The sequence below is a fragment of the Lipophrys pholis genome (assembly GCF_963383615.2).
Source record: "Lipophrys pholis genome assembly, chromosome: 3".
NCBI lineage: Eukaryota > Metazoa > Chordata > Actinopteri > Blenniiformes > Blenniidae > Lipophrys > Lipophrys pholis.
The window spans coordinates 17445708-17473539 of NC_137627.1; the positions used below are offsets into that span (position 1 = coordinate 17445708).

The 27832-nt window shown below is 42.0% G+C and overlaps 2 protein-coding genes across 3 annotated transcripts in view; both read left to right on the forward strand.

The window, feature by feature from the left end:
• The window catches only part of elna (elastin a), a 152996-nt gene that overhangs the window by 55843 nt on the left and 69321 nt on the right, over window positions 1-27832 (forward strand). The window lies entirely within an intron of this gene.
• limk1a (LIM domain kinase 1a) overlaps window positions 3273-27832 on the forward strand; it is a 43401-nt gene continuing 18841 nt past the window's right edge. Inside the window, exons 1-2 of one of the 2 annotated variants that reach the window (XM_080459817.1) lie at window positions 3273-3502; window positions 17496-17634. In XM_080459817.1, the coding sequence (XP_080315943.1) occupies window positions 3456-3502; window positions 17496-17634 (186 nt within the window). In that variant the 5' untranslated portion in view covers window positions 3273-3455. Of the gene's footprint in view, window positions 3503-17495; window positions 17635-26725; window positions 26962-27832 lie in introns of those variants that run through there. The other variant, XM_080459818.1, reaches the window with a different exon arrangement.

Consider the following 27832-nt stretch of genomic DNA (forward strand, 5'->3'; position numbering starts at 1 on the left):
TGTTCACACCTGTTTTCATCACCAGGGTCCAAAATCTTAAGTGGGTCAAGGTAAAGACATCAGTCTGAGTCTGACCTCTTTCTAATATCTTTTAACAAAAACACGGTCGTGGCCTCATGTTTTGTTTTCTACTCTGTGCCACATTTTTACGACACAGTAGGATCTTAACCAATATAAACTTTTTTTAATTCCACTGAGTCACTCGGTACTTTATTTAAAGCTCAGATTGGGCTGTTTACATTAACGCTAAAGAAAGCTTCACAGGACTGATGTGTTTTATATACGCCAGGAATAGGTTTGTGACACGCACATATCCAGCTTTATGTGGGAGCCAGATGATGTTGAAGATGGTTTAAGAAACCAAGCTCAGTCTATTTCATTCGAAACTGTAACACCAAAGAAACACTTTGCTTGTTCAGAGTCTGGTGAAGGAATGGTTATAAACTGTTTGAGAGCAGCAGTGTCTTCTGAAATGACCAGGTTTGCTTTTCCACTGCAATTGTTTTTTTTTAATACGGCGATCGTGGACCATAACCTAAGTGAATCATTATCAGAACCATTTAGAATGGCATTTCTTTCCAAACCTTTCCAACTGAACCCTATGGGATCAGGAACGTCTGATAGACCTGTTCACATGAAGGTTTTTCACTCCAATCAGGCCTTCATTCCTATTGTTTGTGCTCCTTCTTCTATTGCAAGTTCTTGGAGGCCGTGCGGACTCAGACTGAAGCCTCTCTGAGTGCTCTGCACTCAGGAGCTGCAGGAGGAGTTTTATTGGCATCAGTGTGGATTTGAGGAGATTAAGTAAAAGCAGCTCTTGACATTAGAGCTCTCTCGGTGAGAAGGTGTAAAGCGTCCTCCTGAATGGACTCTGTAGTAACTACCAACCTCTCACTGCCTCTTCTGGATGAGGTATAGGAGGATTTCTACTCTCATGGTTTCCGCTCTAATTTATTTGCTGAAATGTGAATTTAGCTGCATGAGAAGTAGTTTTTCCAGTGACGCGGTGCTGCAGTGTCTCTGCAGTGACGCAGCTTCATCCTGCTCCCAATGAAACTATTTCTGCCCGACACTCACTGCCCCAGCAGCAGCCCCACTGGACCACCAGGGATTCTGCTTATTTAGCACTTTAAATAACAACCTTTTTTTTTTTTTTAATGCGAGTCTGCACCTGCTTGTGAAATGGAATTAACTGCTCTCTCTCATTTTAGTGCTTGACTTGTTCATATTTAGAAGAAATATGCCGATTTTATATTTAGGGATGTGTCTTCTTCAGCCTGAACCACATCTATAGGACCAACATTACCTCCACCCACGTGATGCTGATTGATTTCTTTGAGAGACGTTACACAGCAGACTGTCTATTGGTCTGCCTTGTGTCTGTGATGCAGTAAAGTTTGACGACACCAAGATGAGGAGCTGCAGTGACTCAGCTGTTTTCCACCTGCAGCTCAACTCTGCTTGGTAACAGAAGCTGCAGGACGCAGGCAGCCTGCCCTGCTTTACAACTCTGAATGTTAACAGAGATGTAATGGTAGAAAATATGATCCCAGCTAAATATGGGAGAAGGCCGGGGACGTTCTCACCAGTCCATCACAGGATGAAGAGAAAGCGAGAGTCACACAACCAGATCAGCAATGAAGTCACTGTTTAACCTCAAATACATGAAATTCTGGTTTGATTCTGGGCTTTGGGCCTTTCTGTGTTGAGTATACATGTTGTTCAGAAACTCTGATCTACACCAGTGATGTTAAAGGATTTGTGAAGATCTTGCGAAAATTCAGAGGCACCCAGTGGACAGATTAGGAATGGCAGGTACTTACATTTCTTGTGCCTGCCTGTGGCAAGGCGCAAAGATTACTATTCCTCGTCCCGTGTTTAATTTTAATCTTCTTCCTCTGCCGCTTTTTTCGGTGAGTAACTAGTCCCGCACCGTTGGGAGCACGTACACACAAAGCACATCAAAACGTGTGAAAACGTTGTATAGTTTGTGCTGTATATCATTTTAGAACATTAATGAGAAATGGTGTACACATTTTTATATTGTTTATATTTACATTTGTCCTTTTAACTGAGTTCATTATTCTTGTGCCTGCCTCAGTTGCAAGGCACAAAGATTACTATCCTCGACAGCTGTTTAATTTTATTATTATTATTATTATTATTATTATTATTATTATTATTATTATTTTTTCTTATTTTTTTGGGGGGTGCGTGACTAGTTGACTACTGACTAGTGACGTGACCTGCACCGTTGGGAGCACAGACACAAAAAGCACATGAAAATGTGTGGAACCTTCGGAAATATGAACTTTTGTTAATGATTTAGCGAAGTGTTACCAAATAAACTGTGAATAATTTCCCATACAAAGTGGATGGGAGAGGCACCTCTGGACTAGATCAGAGGAGAGGAAGGCACATAAAATTTCATCTGGAATTTTCTATTTAAAATATGCAGTTCCTATCTTTGTAGTTTTTTCAATTCTTTACAATGTCATCCGATTTGATTAGATTGAACCTTCTGGTGTTTTGACCCAAGAGTTGTTTGTTGCTAATAAAGTGCTAATAATCTATTTAAAAGTATGAAGATATAAAATAATGTATGTTTTTTTTTTAAAACTGAGGCTCAGATTGTCTGATTCCAGTTTCATACATGTTTAGACTTTCTGTCTCGTCTGTTTATCATGATGATTATGAGAATCTCTGTGGGTTGTTGACACAAGTTTAGTTTTCTTAATTTTGTGAGAACTTTAAAAAAAACAATTAAGTTCAAAATGGAGAAAATATCCTGCTGATGACCAGAGAGTTTGTGATCAGGCTGTTTTGAAAGCTGGACTGTGTTCAGCATATCTTTGAGGATCTTCTGTATTTCTGTACCGAGGACGTCTGGATGATGAAGCCTGACTCAGCTGATCTGTTTGATTTACTGAGTGAAGTAACAATGCAGAGGAGCTGGGGTCTCGCTCATCTCCTCTCGGCTTTGAGAAAACAAAACATTCCACACTCCCGAGAGCAGTTCAGTAAATCTAATACTTCCAGAGGAGGTGGAAGACTTCCAACGGATGATTTGTAGCCGTAAAATCTGATTTGTGCTGCCGGAATGCCGTGCGGGAAATGGGCCGTTCACTTTGCTCGGCGCACGGCCTTCATGAGGCTCACGGGGAAGAAAAAAGGCTGCCAGGAGGAGGGCAGGGCTGCCTGGGGGCGAAGCCCGTGATGTCACAGGGTCACGCCGGCTCCCAGAGGACGAGCGGCGAGGACGGGAAATAGCTGATACAGAAGTGTGACCTCTGTGTGTGCAGCTGCACTCAGAGAGGAAGCAGAGCGAGGAAGAGACAGAGCACACACAGTGTGACACTGATGCCTGTGACAGCAAGACCCACTTCAACATCAGAGCTGCTGACACCAGTCTGTCTTTGGACTGTCAAAACAAGAGCTGCGGTCCCACGGGTGGCATGTCGGCGCAGAGGCAGCTCAGCGGGAAGTGGCTTCAGAACACAACGTAAGTGCACCGGCTAATTTAACCGCACTTGTCGAGTTTGAAGGTGACGCCGTTTCTCAGGATGAATAAAACACAAAGGACTTGGAGGAATTTAGAAGCAGCAGCAGTTAGTTTGTTCAAGTGGAATTTACGCTCATGTTTGTAAACTACTATCTTGCGGCGACCGTGGCGCTCGCTTTCAGTTCAAGGTTTGCCAACTGATTTTTTTTTTTTTTTTTTTTTTTTTTAGATCAACTGAGCAGTGTGTAAATAAGTTTTGAAAACTAAGCACACCCTGTATCTTTAACGTCAGTAAATAATTGCTGATATTCATATGCTATTCATATATTGTTGAAAACGTCTTCCTTCCTTTTTATTCGATACTTTGAACCAACATCCTTTGTCAGCTTACAATCTTTACAAACGCAGTGAAGGCTGGTAAAGATACATCCATCGCGAATCATCAAGTTTTCTAATTTTAATTTGTTTTCTAATAGTTCTGATTGACCTCAGGCCTCAGCCACAACAACAAAGAACGCTACGTGCGTTCTGTTTCAGTCTGCTCTCATTTTTGCTGCTTAAAGTTTTTGTTGTTTTTGTTATTCCTCACTACACCCTCTGGTGGTGCAAACTGGTATTGCAACAATGAACAAACTGGAGCTAATTGCGAGCTTGATGGTGTCCAAAGATATTCACAGTACAATTCGTAAATATGATTGTTACACCAGATACAACAGAAACCGAGTCGTTTGTGTTGAATTGTTTCTCACTTCCTAAAACTGACTGATCAGGATTGCCCGCTGTGGGGATCAGACTTCTGTATATCTGGAGTTAAAAAAAATCTTCGATTTGTTGGAACTTCCTGCTTTCAAAACCACAACAGGGAATCAAACCGTGCTGACCTGCATGTGACAGACGTGGTCTGAATCCGACTTTGCTTGGATTTCAATGGTTGTATTTCATCAATTTGTGAGATGAAACAGAAGTGCTTCATTGGTTCAATTTACTTCACGTGTAGATATTTATCATATTGTAGCATACAGTTTGGTTGGGTAGGACATTTAACATAAGCACATTTTATTTGCAATTATTACTTTACATACATACTGTACATCTTTTATATGACTTCATTAACTTCAGGGTCACCGGGCGCTGTGACCCAGCGGATGATCCACAGTTATATACTCACACTGATGCCAAGGAGCAATTAAGAGTCATGGATTAATCTCAGATGCCCACCCATGCACAGGAGAAACATGCAAACTGTACAGGGAAAAGCAATATTCTTGACATGTTTTTATGACCGTCAGCTGAGAACCCCAAGTCATTCAAAGTGGTACATAATGAATGGATTGGTTTTAGCAAAACTTTTCCTTACAGCTTACCTACCTAGTTTCCAGCTTTATATAAAGAAATGTTCAGAAAGGTGTCGTATTTTCTGCCATGTTTCTATCAGTTTTTCCTTCAAAATGAACTGAAAATCTACTGATTAAAGTTTAAACCATCTTTGTTCCTATGGGTGCTTCACAATTGTGGTGACTTACTTTCCCCTTTAAGATCTTGTGTCACACTGACTAACTGTTTTATTTAGTTCGACTCAATTCACCTACGTAGGCAGAAATGAATGAACTGAATTGAATCCACCTTTTTCCAGAAAACCATCTAATTCGTTCTGCCCAACCCCCATTTATTGCAGCACATGACATCTTTGCTTTATACCTCCCATAACACTGCTGTTTTGGCCGTTTACGCTGGAAAAGTCTTTAATCATTGTGAACAATAAAGCTGTTGGAAATACACCTAATGATTCTAATAAATCGTATTTGGGGTAAAACAAATAACTCCTAGTATTTTGGGAGTTTATATTGTATGACTCACAAAAAAAATCTATAAGAAATGTATTCAGTTTACTGAATTTTTAAGCTATGATTTGTGAGAAATGTATGATCTGGTGTTAAAATCTCCTCTCACTGCAGCTCGGGGGTAAAAACCTTATGTTTGAAGCTTTCAGGTGTTCACATCCTGATAAAGTAACTTCATTTCACCTTTTCAATATTACTAAATACATCATGACAGCAGCACATTTCTACGATGTCATGTCACCTCCAGTCCTTCTTCATTATATTCATTATCACTATTCTGATTTGAGTGACACCTGCCTTTTTAAACAGGATTAATATTCTCTTTCAAAAAGCAGCCGCAGGCTCCGCGATGCTTCACGTCACCATCATGTCGCAGAGTTCACACCTGCTGATAATGTTTGCCGAGTGGAGAAAAGAGTTATCCCATGTGTCTGTGAATTTTGATTAATCCCCTCTTACCTGACTTTAACCTTTTGGCTTATCCCCTTACACTTCAATCGCACTTTGAAAATCCAATTTGGTGGCGTTTGGGAGCCGATAGAGTCCAAACGTTAAACCTTGAATGTGATTTTTCTCTCTGTTTTTTCTCAGAAGAAGATTAAAGCCATCATTTCATCACAGTTTATCGAGTGCTGACATTGTTATTCTACAATACACTGTCTATATGCATTTATCTTAAACAAATCAAAGACTTCAGCTTTGGCGCCTTACATGAACAACTAAACTGATCTCAACATCGTCACGATCAAAGTTTATTTTATTTAAAATTATATGAAAATTTCTTTAGACGAATTTATGACATAGTCCGTCAGTGGGGAAGTGATTAGCACACATTATAGCCTGAGGGTTGTGCGTCCGAGTCCCTGCTGGGCCTTCTGTGTTGAGTTTGTGTCGTCCTGGTGTGTGACCAAATCCAACAAAACCCATCAAAAACACAATTATTCCAGTTTGAACAGGTGGGTTTTCAGGCAAGATTTAAAAGTGTTGATGGTCACTGATCCTGATGTCAGTACGGAGTGGTGGTCGGAGAGGCTGGAGCCATGGTGAGGCTAATAGATTAAGTAGACCATGGAGTCGAGGCCCTCAGTGGAGAAGGTCTGACAGGTTTGGAGGAGCAAGGTTACTATTGGACGAGGAATGTTCCCAAAAGTAGATTTAGTTCAACAGCACTATTGTGGAAACTATGCTTCTATTATTTATAGCAGTGCCCAGCGTGTTTCCAGTTTGTGGTTAAACTGTCACACTGTACGTGTAAACGCTGAGGTCTGATAATGAATGAGAGCTGCTGACCAACATTCATCCTGAGCCTTTTTATCATTTCCTGGCAGTGTAACAAGTGCGACGGCCCCGGACTGACTGCGCTGACAGTCTGTCAGTCAGGCCTGCTTAACGGCCACAAAGGAAACTGCTGCTGTGCGCTTCATTCACTCACAGAATGCCAGGACTCCTGTTTACCCGCTGAATAGACCTCTGGGCCCCGGATAAAGAGATTGTCTCCCACAGTCTGAGGCATTTGTTCGATGGAGTCGAGGCTGTGGGGGGACTCCATTATTTCCACTGTTTAAAATGCATGGCCTGCTCTGCCCCGCTGTGTTTAGCTTCTTCAGGAGGAGCTGATACGGAGGCGTTGATGTCTCTGCGAATGTTGCTGAGTTTGTGTTTGCCAAGGTCGGGTCCAGGCCCGATTGGCTGTGGGACTTCCTGGTAGACCTTGAACTCGTCCAATAAAAAGAAGGGGGGAAACGGAGGGTAGGAGAGGGTTGAGGTAATGTTTTTATTCTGTGTGAGACGATGACATCATGGCTGTGGCATTCTGTGTTGCCATGGCGAAGAAGGAGCGAGTGGTGGGGATGAAGAGAGGGGGGCGTGGGAATGAGACCAGTGTGTCTGTAGAGATGAATGAATGAAACCCACTCAGTTCAGATTATCCTCGTCAGTTGACTAGTTATAACAAATGTTATAATAGACGGGTGAATTTGTCTGTCGGACATCCTCTGCTGGCTTTCAGATTTAAATCAGGCGTGATAATGTGGCTCTAGACCGGGAATCCAGGTCTATTTATTTCTGTTCTGAGGCTAAATTATCCCCCAAGACGGTGTGTGGGGGCGTGTGTGGTATCTCTCTGTGTGTGGGGGCTGAAAACTGGGAACACACACCCCTACACCATTGTGGAGCCCACAAAAGGTGAACCCCACACTGAATATTATGTGTTACAGGATTAAAAATATGGTTGTGATGGTTCCTGCAGTGACTGATCAGACCAATCCTGGCAGAGAGGATTTTCCTGCATGCCACAAGCTCAGCTGTTGTTTTCCCTTTGTGTGTTGTTCGTGGAAAATATGCATGACTCAAGTTTAAAGAAATACTATACTATCTCTTACTGCTGGATTGTATTTATCACAAAGACATACTATTGTTAGGGTTACAGTAAATCTGGCAGCTTCACCCGGATTAAACAATTTGTCTAATGACTCTCAGCCTCCTCAAATTTAACTTTTACTGCCTGATTATTCCCAAATTTACCGGAAGAGCGGACAGACGTGAGTATATTGGCTTATTGAGCTGAGAGTGTTTCTGCTGTCATGGCAGCCCAACGGAAGACGGATGTGCTTCCGTTATGGATGATTGAATATTTAATGAAGTTTGTGTGAGTGCGTGGTCTCGTATATCATTTCTGTGGGGCCTGAAAACCTGGAGCACACTTTTGTCGTGGGCCCTGTAAAAGTTTTTGGAGTCCAGAATGGACCACCTGATGTATTTGAGGGTAAAAATGCAGTTTAGAGCTGAAGTTATAGTTGCATTCAGAGTTACTGTAGGATCAGGACACAAGCTGCATAGGGAGAGAGCGTCCTGTGCATGCATGTGTTTGAGGGTTGCAGCCTCACATAAATCTTTCAGCTTTTTATCTGTCATTTGCTAATGATCACTCGCCACACCTCAACCAGCACACGCACACTCTGTTTCCTTTTGACCGCTCCTGCTTCCTGCCGCTGACACAGCCTCCGTATCATTTAATGATCTGCGGGCACACGTGCACGGACACTCCCACATCTGCAGGCGCCATATAACTCATGTCGAGGGTGGATTGCCAGAGAGGTTTGTGTTGAAGTGCAATTAGATGCTGTGGTTTTTTTTGGTAAATTTCTCTACACAGAGTTTGGTAGTGAAAGAGTCCAACTGAGATCAGAGAAATGAGAAATCATAGGAGCAGCAGGTTTTCATGCGGGCGTTTCACAGACTGAGTTGCATTATTGGCATTGGAGCTACAGCCCCTGAAGAGGATCAGTCGTACTGGTTTAAATGTTATTTTCTCCTTTTTTTCGTGCCCAGATGTAACTGCACCGTTGATAAACTCGGCCTGAGAATCAGTTCCTCAGCTTTGGCTGTCATGATTTTAACTCGCGATTAACAGTTTCTTAGATACCACATACTCCTGTCCATCTTTTCTGTGACATTTTGCTTGCACTGTCGGTCAAATACAGTATAGTAATAGAGATTTATTTTCTTTGGCGACACTGTAGCAGCATTCTATTGTCACACTGTGACATCTAGTGGTCCCAGATGGTACTGCATGTACTAATACTTTTTTTTATATATAAGCCCATTGATAATAAAAAGTCACATCAGCAGGCAGGCAAATAACAACACAAAAGGGTAATTTCTCAAATCTCGAACCTGCAGTAGATAAACATAGTCTTGATGCAGTTTTATTGAAGCTGCTGTGGTGCAGATGTGAAGGCAGGACCAAAGAGTCATTTCTGCTTCACCAACACAGAGCTGATATAATGGGAACATTTAGCACCTTTAAATAATTAATCAGTTATCTTCATGTCTCCTGTCTGTGTGTGTGTGAGTTAATTTCTGAGATGATGTACTGCTGTGGGTCCACAGATTAGAATTATTTATAAAGTCTTTTTGTTTTTTACAACAAATTAAAATCAAAGTTTGTCTGAGCAGCAAATTTGCAGAAGCGGGATCCTTCATTATTAATCTGGTTTAGCTTTGACCTTGAGTGTGGGTTACTCAGGTTTTGAATCTCGGGTGTGGCAAGAACGACGTCTCATGTAAAAACCTGCCAAGCCCAGGGTCAAATTGCAAAGTCTTGCTGTGGTGCAAAAGGGAGTAAATGAAAAAAGTGTTTTTCAAATCCAATCTATTTTCATTTATGAAGCATTTTAAACAATCACAGGGACACAAAGAAAAAAAATAACACAATAAGATAATGTCTCATTATTTATTCTATATTCTTACTTTAGAAATAAAATTGTCAGTCAAACTATTTGCAGATTAGTTGCTGGCATAGTGGTGCATCTGTAATATTAAGTTAAAAAAAAAGATTTACATAGGCTATAAAAGGAAATGACATGTTTAATATGTTGTTGTTTATCATACCAATTGAGCATAAAACATTTAAGTAAATGCATGTCCTTGGATTCAGGTTGTGTTTTGTTTTTTTTCTTCAAGTACGCCAGGTTCATCCTAAAATCTAAAAAGAAATACGTGAAGTTTCTTTGGTGAGCTTAAAGTGTCAGTGTGTTTGTGTTAGCCCTGCAGTGGACCAGTGGGTTCTCACAAAACATCAGCTGAGAAATGTTTTTAACTCTGCCGCACTGGAGAAACCAATAATGTGATTATGGCTAATACATTAATGACATAATAACTTGACATTATTGAAATGAAATGGATTTTCATAATAGCTGATTTTACGATATTGTGATTTTAATGTACATACATCATCAGCAGTTCAATTCTGTCACGGTGTAGATAACTCATCATGTTGGGCATTGACATGGGTCATTCAAAAACACATTATAGCATGAAGCTCTGGGGGAATGATAAATGTTACTGTTGGCATTGTGAAGAATGTCTAATAAGAATAAGAAAGCTGTGTGTCTCAGTGGTGAATAGAATAACCTAGAAAAAGGAGCATTTCAGGCTGATTAGTATCCTGACATGAGGAACTGTGTTATTGAATGTCTCTGCTCTGCACTAAAGTATCCATAAAATCAATTCAAGGACAGCAGATGATTAATAAACACGCTGAACATCCAGCCTTTACAAGTAGCACCAACACACAGACCAAGGTTTAACATCAGAGGTTCCAGATCTGTACGCATGCTGTGTAAAAGGAGCTTATGTCAGCAGCTCATGTTCAGTTTTTGTAACTCATTAAAAAAAGATGTATCGCAAATGAAACAGGCGTTTTCAGTGAAAAGGGTCAGCCTAAAGAAGACTAACTAATCCCACACAGGGATGACAAATAACATTGACAACTGATCTGTGATAGACGAGAATATAACTTATCGTTGCAGAAAGAATGGAAGATGTTTAGCAGCTGTAGTCGGTTGTGCAAAATGAACAGGAAGTGAATATAAAAATAGAGCTTGTTCATCCCGTAGCTCATTTATCTCTGCCCTGCATGTTTTAGATGTTTTAGATGTCACCAAGTACCAACACTCTTAACTCTAATGCATTGGTCCTTTCAAGGCCTCTGCAGATCTTCATGATAACTCATTGTCTTTATTCAGGTGTGTTGGAGCAGGGGCATCTAAAACATGCAGGCCAGAGGTACTTCTGTATGTGTGTGTGTGCGTGAACTGTTTTTGGACAATCCTGTGACTTATTGTTCAGGTATGTTTCCTGACATTCTGCTGTGCACATGAACTTCCCCTTTACCGTTGGCTCTTTATTGTTGAAGCAGCTTGTGTGCTGAAACTAACCTTTGTCAGCAGGACCTACCTCCATAGATTTTACGTCCTCGGCTGTCGACATGTTTGATAACACCCAAGAAACCTATTCACTTTCTGTTCCCCTTATCTGGGAGTTTCGTCTGCCGCTAGATCCTCTGGGTGGTGTGGATTGTCCTCCATGCACAAGCTTAGATATTTGATGGTCCTACTCCTCCCGTGCACTTGCTGAAATGTCTTTTAACAACACGTCGAGCTCCCAGGTTGCTCCTGGTGTCAGACCAGCAGCTTTTTGCACCAGTTTTAATATCCTTAGAGACCTACAAGATGAAACCCCCTGATTTAAGTGCAGTCCACTTACTGTTTAACCTCCTTTTGCAGCCAGTCATCTCTGCTGTGGGATTTGCCTAACGCTGCAGGTTTTTCTGCCCTGCTGCCTTTAGTTTCTTCTGAAACTGACATGCTGGGACATTCAGCCTGAAACTAGTGGCCTTCATCATCTCTGTGCTTGGTGCTACAGTTGTTATCAATTAGGATTCATCATGGTGCAAACCTTTATAAATTGTATTTACGTCGGGCATTGTGTTAAAGTCACTGCCCTTTGCAGGTAGCAGACTTGCTGTCATGAACCTCCACAGGAGGAACCGGTGTTAATGGGGGAGTTCAGCACCTCCGCAGCTGGCAGTACACAAACCCACTTCCCCATCTGGCTGTTTTCACTTCCCCGTGTGTTCACTCATAATTATTGAGAACATGCTGTATTTGGCTAAATAAGCCAGAACTTCCTGACTGAGGAAAACGGATAAAGCCACAATCGCCGCCTGTCAATCATTAGTCCTGCTGAAATGCTGCCAGCTGTTTGCTGCAGTGGGCTGGGCAGTAGAAAGGGACCGCAGTAAAAAAGACTTTGTTTTGTTAACGCAGGTTTACGAAGATGCTGACCAGGTGTTTTAATTCTGAGAGGTTTACAACCCTGTGATCCACCCAGAGATGGCACGTGTGACCAGAAAGGCGACTTAAGTCAAACTGGGCTGATAGATTCTAGAGGAATACACTTCCATACACCTAACCTGTGGAAACAAATACACACAGTTGACCCATTCTTATTGACTCACTGGATTTCACCTTATAAAAATGTCAACATTTAAAGGTGGCAGAACACACACACAAAAACTGAGGGAAACAAAAGTAATGTTAGAAAATTAGTCTTCAACATCACGATGGGCCACAATCACATTTTCTTTCTGGTAGGAGGAAATTCTATGTGAAAAAACATCCAAATTTGGATTTTTGGCAATTATTTATAATAGATCAAGCTGAAAGAGAGATGCAACCAAAAGAGAAAAGGTTAATGGCGAGTCAAGCCAGAGTTGACTGCACTCTGACCTCAAGTGAGCATTTTTTCTGTGTGACTGCTGTGACGGATTAGAGCCACTGAGTCCGCGAACGTGACGACCCCCAGCGGGACTCGGATCAATGTGGACTCAGATGTGGGAAGGTGAGAGGCCGGAGGTAAAGGCCTGGAAGAGGAATTTATTTCTCCCCGAGACCCTTTCAGCTAATTCCATCAGGGATGTGAGCAGGAGGGGAGACGCTCACAGATTTACCGACTGTCCTCCCCTTCGCCTCAGCTCCTCCTGTGATTGGCTGCTTCCTGCCCTCTGGGATCCTGCTTGTTAGAAATCTGCTCTGCTCCCTCTCACTTGTCCCACAGAGTTATTTATATGTGAGCAGCCTGTACGAGCATTTCTTTGTTTTTCCCCCTGTCAATAATTATTTGACTCATCTCTGCCTCTTCATTGCTCTTTCAAATATTTTATTGCTGTAGATTGTGAGATTTTTAACTCTTTGCAGGCAATGCTTGGGATTCCACCCAGTGAGATCTTTGAGGATCATAGCAAAGCTGGTAAAGACTCTCTCCGAGTTTTCCACACATATAATCCTCTTACCCATCAGTGCCGAGGCACACGCAAACACAGCCTCATAAAATGAACAAAAAATTTGCCCGTAAACACACATTAACACACAAACTGCTATCTTGGAATAGGGATTCGGTTTGATTCTGGTGAAGGTTTTTATTTTTTCTTGGTGGTTTGTGGCAGTGCTTTGGTGTCTGCTTCACTCGGGTGATAAGACTCGTGTCCTGAAGGCAGGAATTCTCCATCTGGGAGCCGCTGATGTATTCACTCATATCTTTAAGAGGGCGCAGCCACTCCCAGCTCTGCTCACAGGCACATTTCTGTGAGCAGAACTGAACCTCGACGCTTTAATCTCTCTCCAGCCTCTCTGTGGGTACTTGTCTGTGATGGCGTGCATGTGCACTGGAGTGCATCCCACCCAGGTATGACTTTGTCTCAGCGGGGGGGGGGGGGTTGCAGCGTGAGTGCAAACTGCTCTCTGAAAGGCAGTTATTGAGCGGCAGAGAGCCAAGACAGCCGAGCAGCTCCTGGCCCGACGCAGCGGACTCCTTCTGAAAGCTTTGACCCACTTCCAAACCCCTCACCCTCCTCATCCACCCACCACCCACCACCCCACCCACCCCAACAGGCTGCATAGCGAAGCAGCTCTGCCACAATCTGCTGAGCTGCACTGAAGCTCTGCACGCAGACACTGGGGAGACAGAGTGCGTCTGTCCAATAAATAAATTGTGTGTGTGTGTGTGTGTGTGTGTGTGTGTGTGTGTGTGTGTGTGTGTGTGTGTGTGTGTGTGTGTGTGTGTGTGTGTGTGTGTGTGTGTGTGTGTGTGTGTGTGTGTGTGTGTGTGTGTGTGTGTGTGTGTGTGTGTGTGTGTGTTTAAAGGTGCAGGACCTTGGGCAAAGTCACAGAGAGCTGCTGCTTCTGCTGAATGTAATAATGTTACTGTACCCCAACCTGCCACAATCCTAAAGAGCAAAGAACTAGTTTTATCATTTTATTACGGTTAACATAAAGAAAGGTGCATAATGTGACTCATGCAAGATCCAAATATTTGAAAAGTTAGTTTTTTGGAGGTACACTGCAATCACTTATTTTTCACTGTTTGGGTGTTTGCTGATATTCAGTAGCACATAATGTAAAAATAATTCTTGAATATAGCTTTAAAACATTGTATTTCCATTGCATGATTGTGTTTTTATCAAAGCAGACATTACCATGCTAAAATATACCAACATTATCCAAAGTGTTTGACTTTGCCTTTGACATCGGTGTGGTATCAGAGCACTTTTACACAGTATCAGACCTGGAAATATACTCCCACATAAATGATTATTACTGTCATCTTATATAAATTTGCTTTATTAATCACACTCATTTATCATTTTGTCAGACTTTGAACTTCCTCAATCAGCACAAACCTGCAGGAAATCCATCCATCCATTTTCTTCCGCTTATCCGTTTCCGGGTTGCGGGGGTGGCAGCCTGATCACATTGCACCGATTAAGAACCTTTCCTGCGGGTGGTGAGCCCACTGGAAGGTGGCGCCCGGCGTGGGACATGAACCCACTACCTTGAGAGTGCAAGTCTCATGCTGTACCAACTGAGCTAGCCTGCAGGAAATGCACTCTACAAATAAAATGTGATATCAGTAAATTAAAAAAATCAGATACGAAAACCAAAACCTTTCAAAAAAAAGTTAAACAGCGAAGAATGAACTGGTTATTCTTTTTCGGTGTCCATCACCCATCATCTATTCCTTCCTGGTACTAATTGTGGTGTGATCCTGACTCGTCGGTCATTCCTCATTCTGCAGGGTTTAGACTGGGTTTCAAATTGTCTTTGTTCTCCATGTTGTTTCTGCTACTCTATGTGAACTAAGCAAGAAAAAAGATGAACGCATATTTTGCTGGATTACATTTTTTTCCATTTAAAAAATCCTGATTGTGATTCTTAACAAGAGAATGTGTGTTAAAGGGCAACTGTTGCAATTCGAAACCTGAATTGTGGGTTTTAAATGTAGTGCGACTACACTGAGGATTATTAAATCAAGCTGGATTTTATGTCACACTCAGACACCAAGAACTCAGACATACCACGAAAACCAAGACATTAACATTTTGCTAATGAAAACAGAAATAAGGATAAAAATGAAGGACAAAATGTTTTAGGGTGCTTCAGCATTTAAACACGCTCGCCCTTTAACGCTTTCATAGCCTTCGGGCCGCGCTTTAAGCCGCTCTGAGCTGAGACTCGGGCCAGACGGATGAACTGGAAACGCTCACTGAGTCACGAATGTTAGACTCAAAGATTTAGACAGATTACAAACAAGCACACACAAGCCACAGCGGTGCTGTAAGTCACCAGTGAATGATGGTGTACATGTATGAGAGGGGATTAGCACACATTTTGATTTATGGACACATGCAGATCAAATGTACAGACTTACACAAAGAAGTGTGTGTGTGTGCGTGCGTGCGTGCGTGCGTGCGTGCGTGCGTGCGTGCGTGCGTGTGTGTGGTGGGGTGGGGAGGTTCTATTCAATACAATGATCGCCAGTGCAAATCCAGGCCTTTCCAATTTCTTTGTTAGCAAGTTTGCCCAAACGATTACGCTTGAACCTTGTGAGTCAATATTGTGAAAGAAATGCATCTGTCTCACTCCTTCAGTGTGTCACGATGTGATTTTCATTCAAACAGCCAAGGATTTGTAATTGACCTCTGCTGAAAGACCAGATGAATATCTGACATATTAGTCTGTCTTTATTTTTGGGCTTGGTGTCAGACTCTGTCCACATTATGCCTCCCAACCGACCCGCCACACATGGTTTGTCTTCAGATGTCTCGTTTATGACACCACTTCCTCATTTTTCACCTGATAAGATGTGACTTTTAAAGGCTGTTTGATATGGAGACAGTAAAAAACACAATTCTTCATTAAAGAGTTTGACATTTTTATTTTGAATAATCTATATGTGTATGTTGAGTCTGTAATTTCTTCTACTGAAGCTTATTTTGAATTTATATTTCCCTCACATTAGGTTTTGTTTGAAAAAGTATGTCTTTATAAAATAGTTTTTTTTTAACCGCTTCGTTTCTTTCTTTGTGATTTGTTCTTAAAGATTTAAAGGAAAAAATTTGTGCACTAAAAAGGTATCACCCAGCGAGCAACCGTATGAGATTGATTGAATTTTGCTTCTCAATGTAATTGTATTAATTTATAAAATAAAAACAAACTAATCTGTTTTTAGCTTTAGTTCTTTCAACATTAAAGTTCAAAGATTTAAATGTTACGCTTTTAACTATTATACACTGTAAACAATCATAAATGGTCGGCAAATGTGTTTTTGTGCAAATTACATTATAAAGGTAGTATTTGTTTTATTTTTGGGGGAAGAAATTAATGATCTATTGTGAATTATGAGCCTCCTTTCACTTTTCACATGGATGCAGGTTCATCTCAGGTTCACCTGTTTTCTATCTGTGTTTTACTTTCTCCATTACTGATGTTTTCCCACTGTGTGTGTGTGTGTGTGTGTGTGTGTGTGTGTGTGTGTGTGTGTGTGTGTGTGTGTGTGTGTGTGTGTGTGTGTGTGTGACCTCGGTTATCTGCTGGGTGGTGTACGCGATAGACCCACGCATGGACTTATTATCTCCATGAAAACCATCATTTCAGGCGCTGCAGGGTGTCATTAGGAGGGTTAAAGTATGGATTACAGAGTGCGGCACAATATAATGTTCTGTCAACAAAATAACAATTTAATTTGGGGAAGTTTCTTGGGTTGAATACTAATGATGTCCTGCACATTCATAAGGTCAATATTGTCAGAGTACAGCTCAAATTGTTTTTGACCAGAAAATGTCATATGTTAACAATCAGTACTTCTGAGAGATTCAAGATTCAAACAGCAATTATTTGTTTGAGTCACCTTCTATGGAAAAAACAATGTGTTTGGTTTTACTCTTAAACATGTGATTACATGTTTTTCTGAGTTAAAAAAACAACACAATAACTTTTGTTTGTGTACTTTAAGTGCATCATTTTGGACTCAGGGACATGAAAGAAAATCTTCCTTTGAATTTCAGTGTTATTTAATTAGAAAACAATGATAGTTTTTTTTTTTTTATGAATCAAGAAACAATTGCATTTTGTTACCTTTTCTAATTTATTACTGAACATTTGCTATATTTGAAACCTTTTTTGTTTTATTGGTCATAAATATGCCCATAACTACAGATCCTAAAACTGGTGACTAATAGTTATCTTAAATAAAGTACAAAATAAGTACGTGAAACATTTTAGTTTTGCTGTTGTGTGTGTTCCTTTTTATTGCTATTGGAACTTTTAAAGATTTGTCTTTAAAAGCTCTTTTATCTCGATGGTATTGGAGAATAGACGAGAGAGAAACACCAAGCATAAAGGTTCACTGTTGAGTACTATTACTTGGTCATTTGATCATTTATTACTAGTATGTGTCGACCTGTTGTGTCACTTTTGGTTAAAAATAAAGTGTTGATCATTCGCTCTTGTGTGTGTTTCCTCTCCCGTCAGGTGTTGCGAGTGCAGCGCTTCACTGTCCCACTGGTATTATGAGAAAGATGGACGGCTCTACTGCAAGAAGGACTACTGGGCTAAATTTGGGGAGCTGTGCCACGGCTGCAATGACCCCATCACGACGGGCCTCATCATGGTAAGAGGATGCGTCCACGCTCCGGCTCGTCTCTCACCACCTGGCTCCGGCTCTTTGTTTGCTGACAAACCTCGTGTTACACATCAGAGCGTTTACACTCAGGACACCGGGGGAGTCTGCACAGCGTCACTGGTCGGTATGCAGCAACAATCGTGGGTGCACTTCGGGTCCGTGCCAGACCTGTAACTGACCGCGATGCCTTCGGCTTGCACCGTCAGATTGTCTTACAGACCTCCAGCAATAGTTGGAGCTGTTGCAGTGACACAGGAAAGGATTTTGTGCACAATAGAGGTGGTCACAGTGCTGGAACAAAAGGCACGGCTGCCGCTGATAAGTGCTGCTGCATTATAGAGAAGACAAGATACCGACGTCACGGAAGACGTGTGTCTATTTGTTGATTAGTGATGGAATCAGACACAATCAGAGCCTGAAGAAAAGCATCAATGTTTGATGTTGCTGTAATGCTAGATGTGGTCTTTATATGAAAATGAAAGCCAGTCGCAGTACAGTTCATAAGCGAAGTGGTTTTCATCCGTCAGTAGGTCTGATAATCTCCAACTGAATTCAACACTGGTTGGAGGTTTGTGCAGCTTGGGCGGATCAAACGTGCTTCACAAATACATGTTTGAGTTTCTCTTCCTCTCACATCTCCTCTAAAGACAAAACCTAAAAGTCGTTTTCAGAATTTTAGTCTGCAGCAGAGGAGACTCGTGCGTGCCGGCAAAGCCCTCAAAGTGGATGTTCAGCGTCAGTTTACTCACTCTGACCCCAACCCAGTGCTTTAATTCAGGTTTTAGAGCGATATTCTGAGCAGCCTCTTCACTGTGAGTGTTTGCAAACAGTTTGAGTGGGGGCTCCATGGTAATGAAAATCATGTAGTTTAAGTCATTGAAGTTGCTCTGACACATGATTAGTTTTCAGAAACACCAAACAGTTTGTACCGATACTATTTTGAGACCGGTGCGTCACTCAGTTGTGGGTTGTGGTGAAGACGCTGAACCTGTACCTTCTCGTGGTGTGTGAGCACCTTCAGTGCCGTGTGATTGTGTGCATGAATGGGTGAATGTGACTAACAGCGTTGGTTAGTCATTTTGCTAAAAGTGGTGAGGAGCTATAATTATATTTGCCGTTTACCTCGTCCGCTATCGTTCCAATATCCTGAAAGTGTTGCCACTGTCTTTGCTCAACTGTTAACCTGCAAATGAAATTGCTGGCTGACTTAAGTAAAAGAACCAAGCACAGTGGGGACGTAGAAGACAAAGAGAATGTGTCATTACTATTTTAAAAAAGACGTCTCAGTCCCCTGATCCTGAGCATCATCCTGCTCATCATCTTCTGCTGCGTTTGTTTTGGTTGCTACATTTTTAATCAATAACTTTAATGTTTTTGTCAATTTCCTCGACTGCTTTCTGCCGGCCTCTTCTCAAAAGGCTTTGATAGAGTCATGAGAATAATGTGCCTCCGCACTCAAACACAAGGTGAGCAATAGTGACGGTATCTGTCATGGTGTTGGTTTAAAATCTGTGGTTTTTGTGCAGCGTGATTCGGGTTGCCGGTGTCACATCGTGATCACCGACAGCAGAATATGATGCAACTGTCAACAACCAAAGGTTCACAGTTTGTAATCCAGATGAAGTGCAAAAGATTAAGTTTAGAGGATTCAGAATCTTCTCTTATGAATTTCCACAATTTCCAAGTGTGGAAATTGTGGAAACAGAGAATGATGTAAGCTGTTTGTGGATCGACTCCGAAGAACTATTATTTGTCTACGATACATGACCGAAGTTTCCAAGTAATACTTTGGATGCTAAACGTTGTCATTAGCAGCAGTAAAATGATCCGGTGCGTTTTAAAGAGGTCAATGTGGTTCCACTTGTGCTTCAACGGTACATCATTATGACCATTTAACTTCCATTTTCAGGTGTAATTTTAGACACAGTGTCAGTGCCGGTAAATTGTTTTTCGCGTTCTATTTAAGATTATTGTGATAAAGCAAACTGGTGGTTAGGATATGTTAAGTGGCTGCTTCAGGTGAAGAATGGCCTCGGAAGACTACATCAATAATAGAATCGACTGTAGGAGGTCTTGTTGATACTCTAAATGAAGAGCTGACGTCATTCTCTGGGAAGAAAGTTTCTGGCCTGACACTTGTGAGGTCGCATACAGCAGTCAGAAGTTTGTGAAGTGTGTGTTTGTGTGTTTATTTTTGTTATTCACACTGCCTCCCGACAGCTTGTCCTTTACACTGCAATCTCAGTAATGAAACCTGTGGCAGACTCTAAAGTGAATTAGGTGGAAGGCACCGCTGTCTCTCTCTCCTTCTTTGGTTTATTGCCCCTCCGTGCAAAGTCACTGATTGACTGTCTCTGCAGCTGCACTTTAGCAAATTTGAGATTTGTCAGCTTCAGTCACTCTGACGCTCGGTTCAATCGTGTTCGTCGACCCAATTCAACCCCCCGCGCCTGAGCCTCACCCAGAACAAAGGGAATGTCGACTCCAATCCTGCGCAGTCACTCTGACACCTGTGCAGATGAACACAGTGGGGGGGGGGGGGGGGGGGTTTGAGGTGAACTGAACTGCTGTCACAGGCGGAGAAAAGGCGGAGAGCCTGATGATGCAGGGATGAGTCAGAGGGGCTGCGGAGTGGACGTGACGGTCAGCCAGAGAGAAACACTGAAGGGAGAGACAAAGCCAGCATAACACACGTTTACTTTTTATGGCATCTCGTCACTCATCAAGTCTTCAGTAAAGTCCACCACATTTCTTAGCCTCATTCTTTTTGTTTCAGATGCAAATAGTTTTCTAATTGTCTGCATGCAGCTTCACTTTTGTCAAAACCTTCTGTACTTCAAAGCATGATTCTTATGTCCTAATGAGATTTATATGTAGGACTCCAGCCGTGATTTTCAAACTCCATCGATTTTTTTTCCCGTGCTTCTATCTAAAAGAAATTCAATAAAACATTTAAAAAAAAATAATTTTTACGAGGGAGACCTCAAACATCTGAGGTGAAGCATGTAAACATGATTCACTCCCTGAGCCTGAGACGGCCTCAGACCACTGTCGAGGCTCCTGGTGACCAATTTCTCTGCTGACGTAACAAACATTTTAATTCGATTTGGTTGACTGGTTTGAACAAACATTTTCACCTTCAAAACAGTCGACTAAAACAGCTCTTAACAATCTGCCTCAGTTTCTTTTTTCAATACCTTGGAAGTGAGGACATGGGCTGGACTGAATGCTTCTCTGAAGTTATCCCTGTTCTCTTGTTGCCTCCGCCATGGAGGTTATAAAATCACCCACGTTTCCACCACGTCTCTTTGTCTGTTAACAACATATCTCAAAACCTTATGAGCTGAGCTTCATGAAAATTGGTTCACAGGCACATTTTGATCAAAGGAAGAACCCATTAAATTGTGTTGGTGATCCAGATCAAAGATAATTGTTCTGAATTTCCATTTCACGATATATTGTTACATTCTTATTAGCCTGTCACTTCAAATGACAAGTGCATTGTGGGAAATGGAGTTGTGGCATGTTTCGGTGTATGTTGTTTGTCCTGTTGCGGTCCAGTGCTGTACTACAGGTGTGTGTGAAATGACCTGTGTTAGTCCAGCGTGTGCTAAAAGAAGAATAAACGGGCACAATTCTGCACCAGCATCTTTCCTTCTCCCTCCATCAAACTCCACATCAGCATCGGCCCGACAGACAGCTTTTGTTACCAGCAGACACAAGCCACAAGTTAGTGAGTTGATTTGGATGTAGCATATTGGTCATTTCCCAGTGTCCATGAGGACCTTTGGCAGAGGTCAGAAATCTCGGATTGCTCTTGTCAGTAATGTAACAACTGCATCACAGTGTGTGATTGTTCATAAATGACAGTTTGGATGTGACATATTTCTTCATCTGCAGCTTCTGCTCCAGTCAGTATCTTCAGCCTGAGTGAAGCGAAGGTAATTCTGCTGCTCAGTTATTTACGCGGCTGCTTTTATCTAGACAGATTTATGTGCAGAACAGTGAGTTAACTGAAGCAATTGGATTTCCCCTCTGCTCGTCCCTCCCTCCCTCCCCGTTCGTCACTCCTCCTCCGGCTGATGGGTGAATCTGCAGTCAGCACAGTCGTCAATAAGTTCAGGTTAGAATCAGCTAAGTTAGAGGTAAAGTCAGACTCTCTGAGCTGAGGTAGAGGGGAAGGAAGCAACATCCAGAGTTTAATCTGCACTTGCCGCTGACACTATAAACCAATCAGCCATTAAATTGTGACCACCTGCACGTATACGTCTCCCTTTTGCTGCAGAATAAGTAACAAGCTGTGATCCATTTCTATCAGAAACAGCATTAATTCTGCAGCAGTCTCAGTTATATTTGGTCGTCTATTGGATCGCCCCACACGGGTCAGCATTCACTCCCCACGTGGAATGAGCCTCAGCCGCCCATGACTCGATTACTGGGTCACTGTTTTTTGTCAACCGCTCCTCGTAGAGACGGACTTTTGCAGACTGTGAACAAACCCACAAGAGCTGCGGTTTTAAAGGTACAGTAGTTGGAGCCACAATTTAACTGAAATGTACCACTACCAGTCACTTTTCCACTTATCTGCTACGAACACACAATCTTTTAAGACATTTCCATGTTATTCACTTCACCAGTCGTAACATTATGGCTGATCAAAGTATTTAGTCTGCGTTCATGGCAGCCACGATGTTTTCTCAAATAATTTCCTTGAACGCACGACAGGTCTTCTTGTTCTAGTTGCCCACGTCTTTTTTTCAAAGCGCTTGGCTTGAGTTGTTCAGCACGCTGTTGACTCGCCGCCCCAGTTTTTCTTCTGTGTTTGACTTTTCTTAGTGTCTCCTTTCATCATGTAATCTCACACTGGCTCCGGTGGAGCTGAGATCAAGGCCCTGTGGGAGTCGTGCCATCTGTCTTTGTTCTGCCATCTTCGGTCTCTGCCGTCATTGAAGACACTGAGGTTTGGTCTCCATGTCTTGGGCTAATTGTCACGCTGTAGGAGTATTTTAAAACGCCCTTGTAACGACAGTGTGTATATTATATATTGTGTAAAGTAGTGTAAAACGTTGCACACTGCTGCATATTAAAGGTACAAAATGTAACTGGTTTTGGGAGGATTTGTTCGGATCAAGTAACATTTAGTTCAGTGATTCAGAAAGAAACAAACAAGTACTCATTTTGAAACATGGAGCAACAAAAACAGACACAAATAATGAGAATGACTGTTGTTTTAAGCTCTGCTCTGCCAGGCTGTTCTGTAGTTGAACACATGCATAACATTTAAATAAGAAACAAATGCCGTAAAAATGAGTTAATGACCTCAGTTGTCTGCTTGTTCTGCAGCGCTTCTTTTTTTATGGGCATTTATAGGATTAAAAATCTTGTTGTTATTGCAGGGACAGTGATTTCACAGCAGTTGTTCATTTATATGTCCTTTCACAAAAAGTACATGACATGTTGTATCCTGGTTTTTAAGTGTCTGCGCAGAACAAACTGGTGTTTTGGGGGCTTGGAGCAGCTCTGGGAGCCTTGGCAGTGACAAGACTAGGGGGAGGAAGAGTTTAGAGGAAAGGGAACGTCTTTAAAATGTGTCCGATGTAGATCAAAGATGAGAAAAATAAAGTATTTTTCCAGTACACCAGAAATGGTCAACATTGCCTGAAAGGAGAAGATGTTGGTGAAGAGAATGTAAGACAAAGCGTTTCGGTTCAAAGGTTGCACGTTCTCCCTCTACACAGGTTTTCTCTGGGTACGATCAGTGTGAATTAATGTGGGACTTTCTGTCTCCTTGGATTGGCCAGTGATGGTGTCTTTATGGAAATGTTTGGAGAGAAGTTTGTGTTTTTGTTTTTGTTTTTTGGGGGGGCTCTGGTGTAAAATCTGCATTTCTATGCAAAGTTTCTATGCAGAGCTCGACCACACAGCCTCCTTCACAGCGACTTCATTGGTGAGCCGTTTGTTTTTGACTTGATTTCATCAACCGGTTGAGAAGTTCAGCTTTTCTATATTTTCTTCACGTCTTCAAAAATAATCTTGGGGACTTTCTTTCTTTCTGTTTTCTCCATTTTGTTGCTCAGTGCACTTCTGCATATCCCGAAACAATACCTGATGAATTTCCAGGAAGTCACAATGTTTTAGATCTCGTGTTTCCCTGAGAAAACTTTTAAAACATTTTCTGTAAGTGAATCATGTCTTCGGGGCGTGCTTTCACTTTGAAGTGAAAATTATCACATCAGCTTAGTAAAAAACGTTCCCAATACTTTAGGGAAACTTTGGTTTCATGTATTTTCTGTTTTGTTTTTATAGCTTTTGTCCAGCATTTTTCATTGGGGGGGACAAACACGACTGCATGTTTGCGGTTAATATTGAGAAAACTGAGATGTTTCGTGAGTTTGTTGTGAAATCAATGGAAAGTCCCAAACCTTCACTGACCCTTCTCACCCCCCACTGCTGTGATGTGTCTGTTCGTGAGTGGGAATCTGTTTGTTTCTGTAAACGCCTCACTGAGGATTGTTTGGTCTCTAAGTGAAGACAGCCTCATGTGTAATAGGTGTTATCGGAGCCATGTTTGTGGAGATGTTGCCGTTTGGGCTGTGATGTTTTCTCAGCAGCCGCCACAGCTGATCTCATCAGTAACGTTGGAAAAAAAAAAAAAGGTCTCTATCGCTGTGAAGAGACTTGCTTAAACCTGCTTGGAGCTCAGAGTTTTGTGATTTCGTGGTGGGATCTGTTTTGCATTTTGAATCAGAGGTCAGTGTGTGACAAAAAGCGCTCAGTGAATGGTTTCCAGCGTGGGGAAACCATGACGAAAGCAGCAGCCTCTGAGGGCTGGATTTCCCCCCACAGGGTCGAGGAGCTGTGGGCCGTTTGGTTTCACTTCTCTGCTGAGAGTCAGGGGATCTCAACCTACAACACTTTTCCTTCCACTATACAGCGAAGGGCGTTTTTATCTTATGGGGGTTAATTTCAGAGAACGTGGCTGATATTGTTTGAAGCAGAGCTGCAACTAAAACTCTTTCAATCACTGATTAATTTGTCCATTTTTAAAATGGATCGTTCAACTTAATGAATGATAAAATCCTTTTTCATGGCACAGATTCTCAAGAAATGTATGTTTATTGTGTTTTCCATTCATTTTCACAGAAAAACCTTCATTCCCTTTTGAGAATTGGTGTGTTCATTCTTCATTTTGTGGAATAATGATAAATAACAAAATGTTAATGGAAGACAAATGAAGGACAGGAACTTTATTTCTCAAAAATATCCTTTTTAAAAAAAATATCTATTACTGAAGAAGACAACACTTCACAGGATTACATTACCTAAAATATAAAATATGATATCTGTTCCCAGACATCAATTATTTCTATTATTTAGAAACGTGCCATTTAATAACAGCATGAATGATCAGAATATTTAGACTGACTGGTCTTATCGTCTGTCTGTCTCTGTCTCTGTCTCTGTCTCTGTCTCTGTCTCTGTCTCTCTCTCTCTCTCTCTCTCTCTCTCTCTCTGTCTCTCTCTCTCTCTCTCTCTCTCTCTCTCTCTCTCTCTCTCTCTCTCTCTCTCTCTCTCTCTCTCTCTCTCCCTCTCTCGCTCTCTCTCTAATGTAGCATCCATAACTTCCACAGTAACTTAATTACGCTCCGCCTCTCAGCTGTCTGACCCTGAAGTGTCTCGGCTGCTTTAACATCAGAAACCGACAGGAAATGGACTGAGTGGATCTGATGGTCTAATAATATCTGAGCACTCAGATGGTCCTTCAGTCCTTCACTGTCGGTGTGACGGGAGGGCAGGGTCCACACCCTGGGGTATGCAGGGCATGCTGGGCATGTGGGATTACATCTTCATAGTCTGAGTCAAGCCAGAGAAAACCAGAATAAGCCATGTGTCACTGGAGCAATTTCCTTTTATCTGGTACAAAACTTTAAACATGGAGAACTAGAGACATCTTGGAAGTCATTATTTGGCATGCTGCCAAGGACTTGGTGTTGTAATTAAATACTCCAATTTTGTCTTATTCAGTAAGGCATCAAAAGCATCACACAGTTGTCTCACATTTCAAACATACAAGTGCCACAACCAATAAAATGTGTAGTGTTTCATTAAATATCTATTATATGAAATGAAACCTCAATGGGTTGTATTGGTGGTTTTTATGTGTGCATTTTACCAGCCTCCTTTTTTTCCCTTTTCACCTTTGAGAGGAGATAATGGTGAATATAATTAAGTGGAGGATAAAATGTTTAATAATTGTATTCAAACCTATTTTAACAAGAGTGTTGCAGACTAAAGGATAACTCTCCACAGGTTTCAAATCACTACAAGTGCTAGGCAATCAGTTGTTAACAATAAAAACTTCATGATATGAATCTTTGTGAAGTCTGCAGTGTTTGGTGTGTGACAATCCCTGAATTGTAATGGGATAAATGTCCTCCTCCCACCCTTCTACACCTCTGGATAACATAATTTAGAAAACAAAACCCTAACATATGAAAGTCTGTTTTCGCGTGTGAGTTAGAAGTTCAGTCTGATCTCCTCAGATTTCAGGCAGGTGAAATTTAAAATTTAGTCAAATCACTTCTACCGTTAAAAAGTATATATGCCCTTTTTTGTATTATATTAAAGAATAAATGTAGATCTGAGAAAATTGTTTCATTTATTTTTTTCTAGGTTTAACTGTAATATTGTGTCTCTTACACCAGAGATTGTTATGGCCACTTTCTCTGTTCATGAACAAGACAACTGATAATGAGACTCGTCGTCACGTCCGGCTGTAATCTGTTTATTTTGTTGCAATCAGAGAGGAAATATCACATGAGCTCACTGCAGCGTACAGCAGTGGGCCACCTGCACACGGCCGGCTTCACTTGCCCTCGATTACAATTTAGAAGAGCAATGAATTGAACATGTGCCTCTAGCTGAGAGCATCGCATCACATGGAGCGTGTGCAAGAGTGGGCGGTGCTAAACAGGAAACGATGAGGTCATAGCAAGAGAGAGGAGGAGGAGGAGGAGGAGGAGGAGGGCTGGGCTGGGCTGGAGGAGGGGAGGAGGAGGAGGAGGAGTGTCTCTGATTCAGAGATGAGCTCAGCTGCAGAGGCGTGGGCTGCTCTCCAATCCCTCCCTCTCTGGAGCTGCCTCCCTCTCTCTGCCCGGCTTGGCCGCTGCCAGTGTTTTGTTGTGACAGCCGGGGAACCGGCCGCCTCAGTAGGATGAACTAGACGGAGGGCGAGCGCCGGCTCTCGCTGACATGGTGGGAGATTTGTTTCTCTGGAGCTTTTGCTGTCTCAGGCTGTGGAAGAAGGAGAAGAAGGTGAGTGCCGGTCGGAGCCGATGGCTGCTGCCTGGGTGTCGTATACGTTTGACATACAGTATTCATGAGCCGGTCTCAGGCTGGTGGAGAAGGTGTGCCAGCTGCTCCTGCACAGCCTCCGTCTCTCTCTCTCTCTCTCTCTCTCTCGCTGGCTTTAAAAACTGATGCTGTGTGTTTACTGTCCTTTCAAACTGGGTCGGTATCGCTTTGTAATTACAGATCTTGTCCTCCTCTTCCTTGCGTTGCTCTAGTTGCTCCTCTTTTTCTTTTTTTTTTTTTTTGCATGTCATGAAAAACTGATGAGCCATGGCACACATGCTATTTTTAGAGAGTATTCTTCCTCTGATAAAAGTAGTTTTTAAAGTGTGAGTGCATTCAGAGAGAGAGATAGATGTGTGCAGACCAAGTTTCCTCATTTTCAGAGAGGAAGGCTGAATACATTGACAGCATTTATGAAGCAAAGGCCTGTGTTTCTCTGATACTGTATGTGGCAGAAGGGGGTTTCCATTCACACACCATCAATGTGCTCTTCTGTCTCTCTCTGTCTCGCTCTCTCTCTCTCTCAAGCTTTTCACTGTAATTGTGTTTCTCTTAATCACTGTAGCTTGAAAGTGTCTGAGGGGGTTGTTGGCCCTATTTTCTACTTATTCCTGTTCTAACGGGGCTTGATTGCAGCTTGGTGTGATCATCCTCATCATACTTTGTGTGTTTCCACTTCAGAAATTCCTTTTGACGTGTTTTGTGGTACTTGACCCAGCTGTAATGACTCCTTCTCTGCGGGGAGTATCAGGTACCCTCCTGCACGTGCTGTTTTAACCAGTTCTCCCAAACATCCACATGAGATCATTATTTGTGGATTCTGTGATCTCAC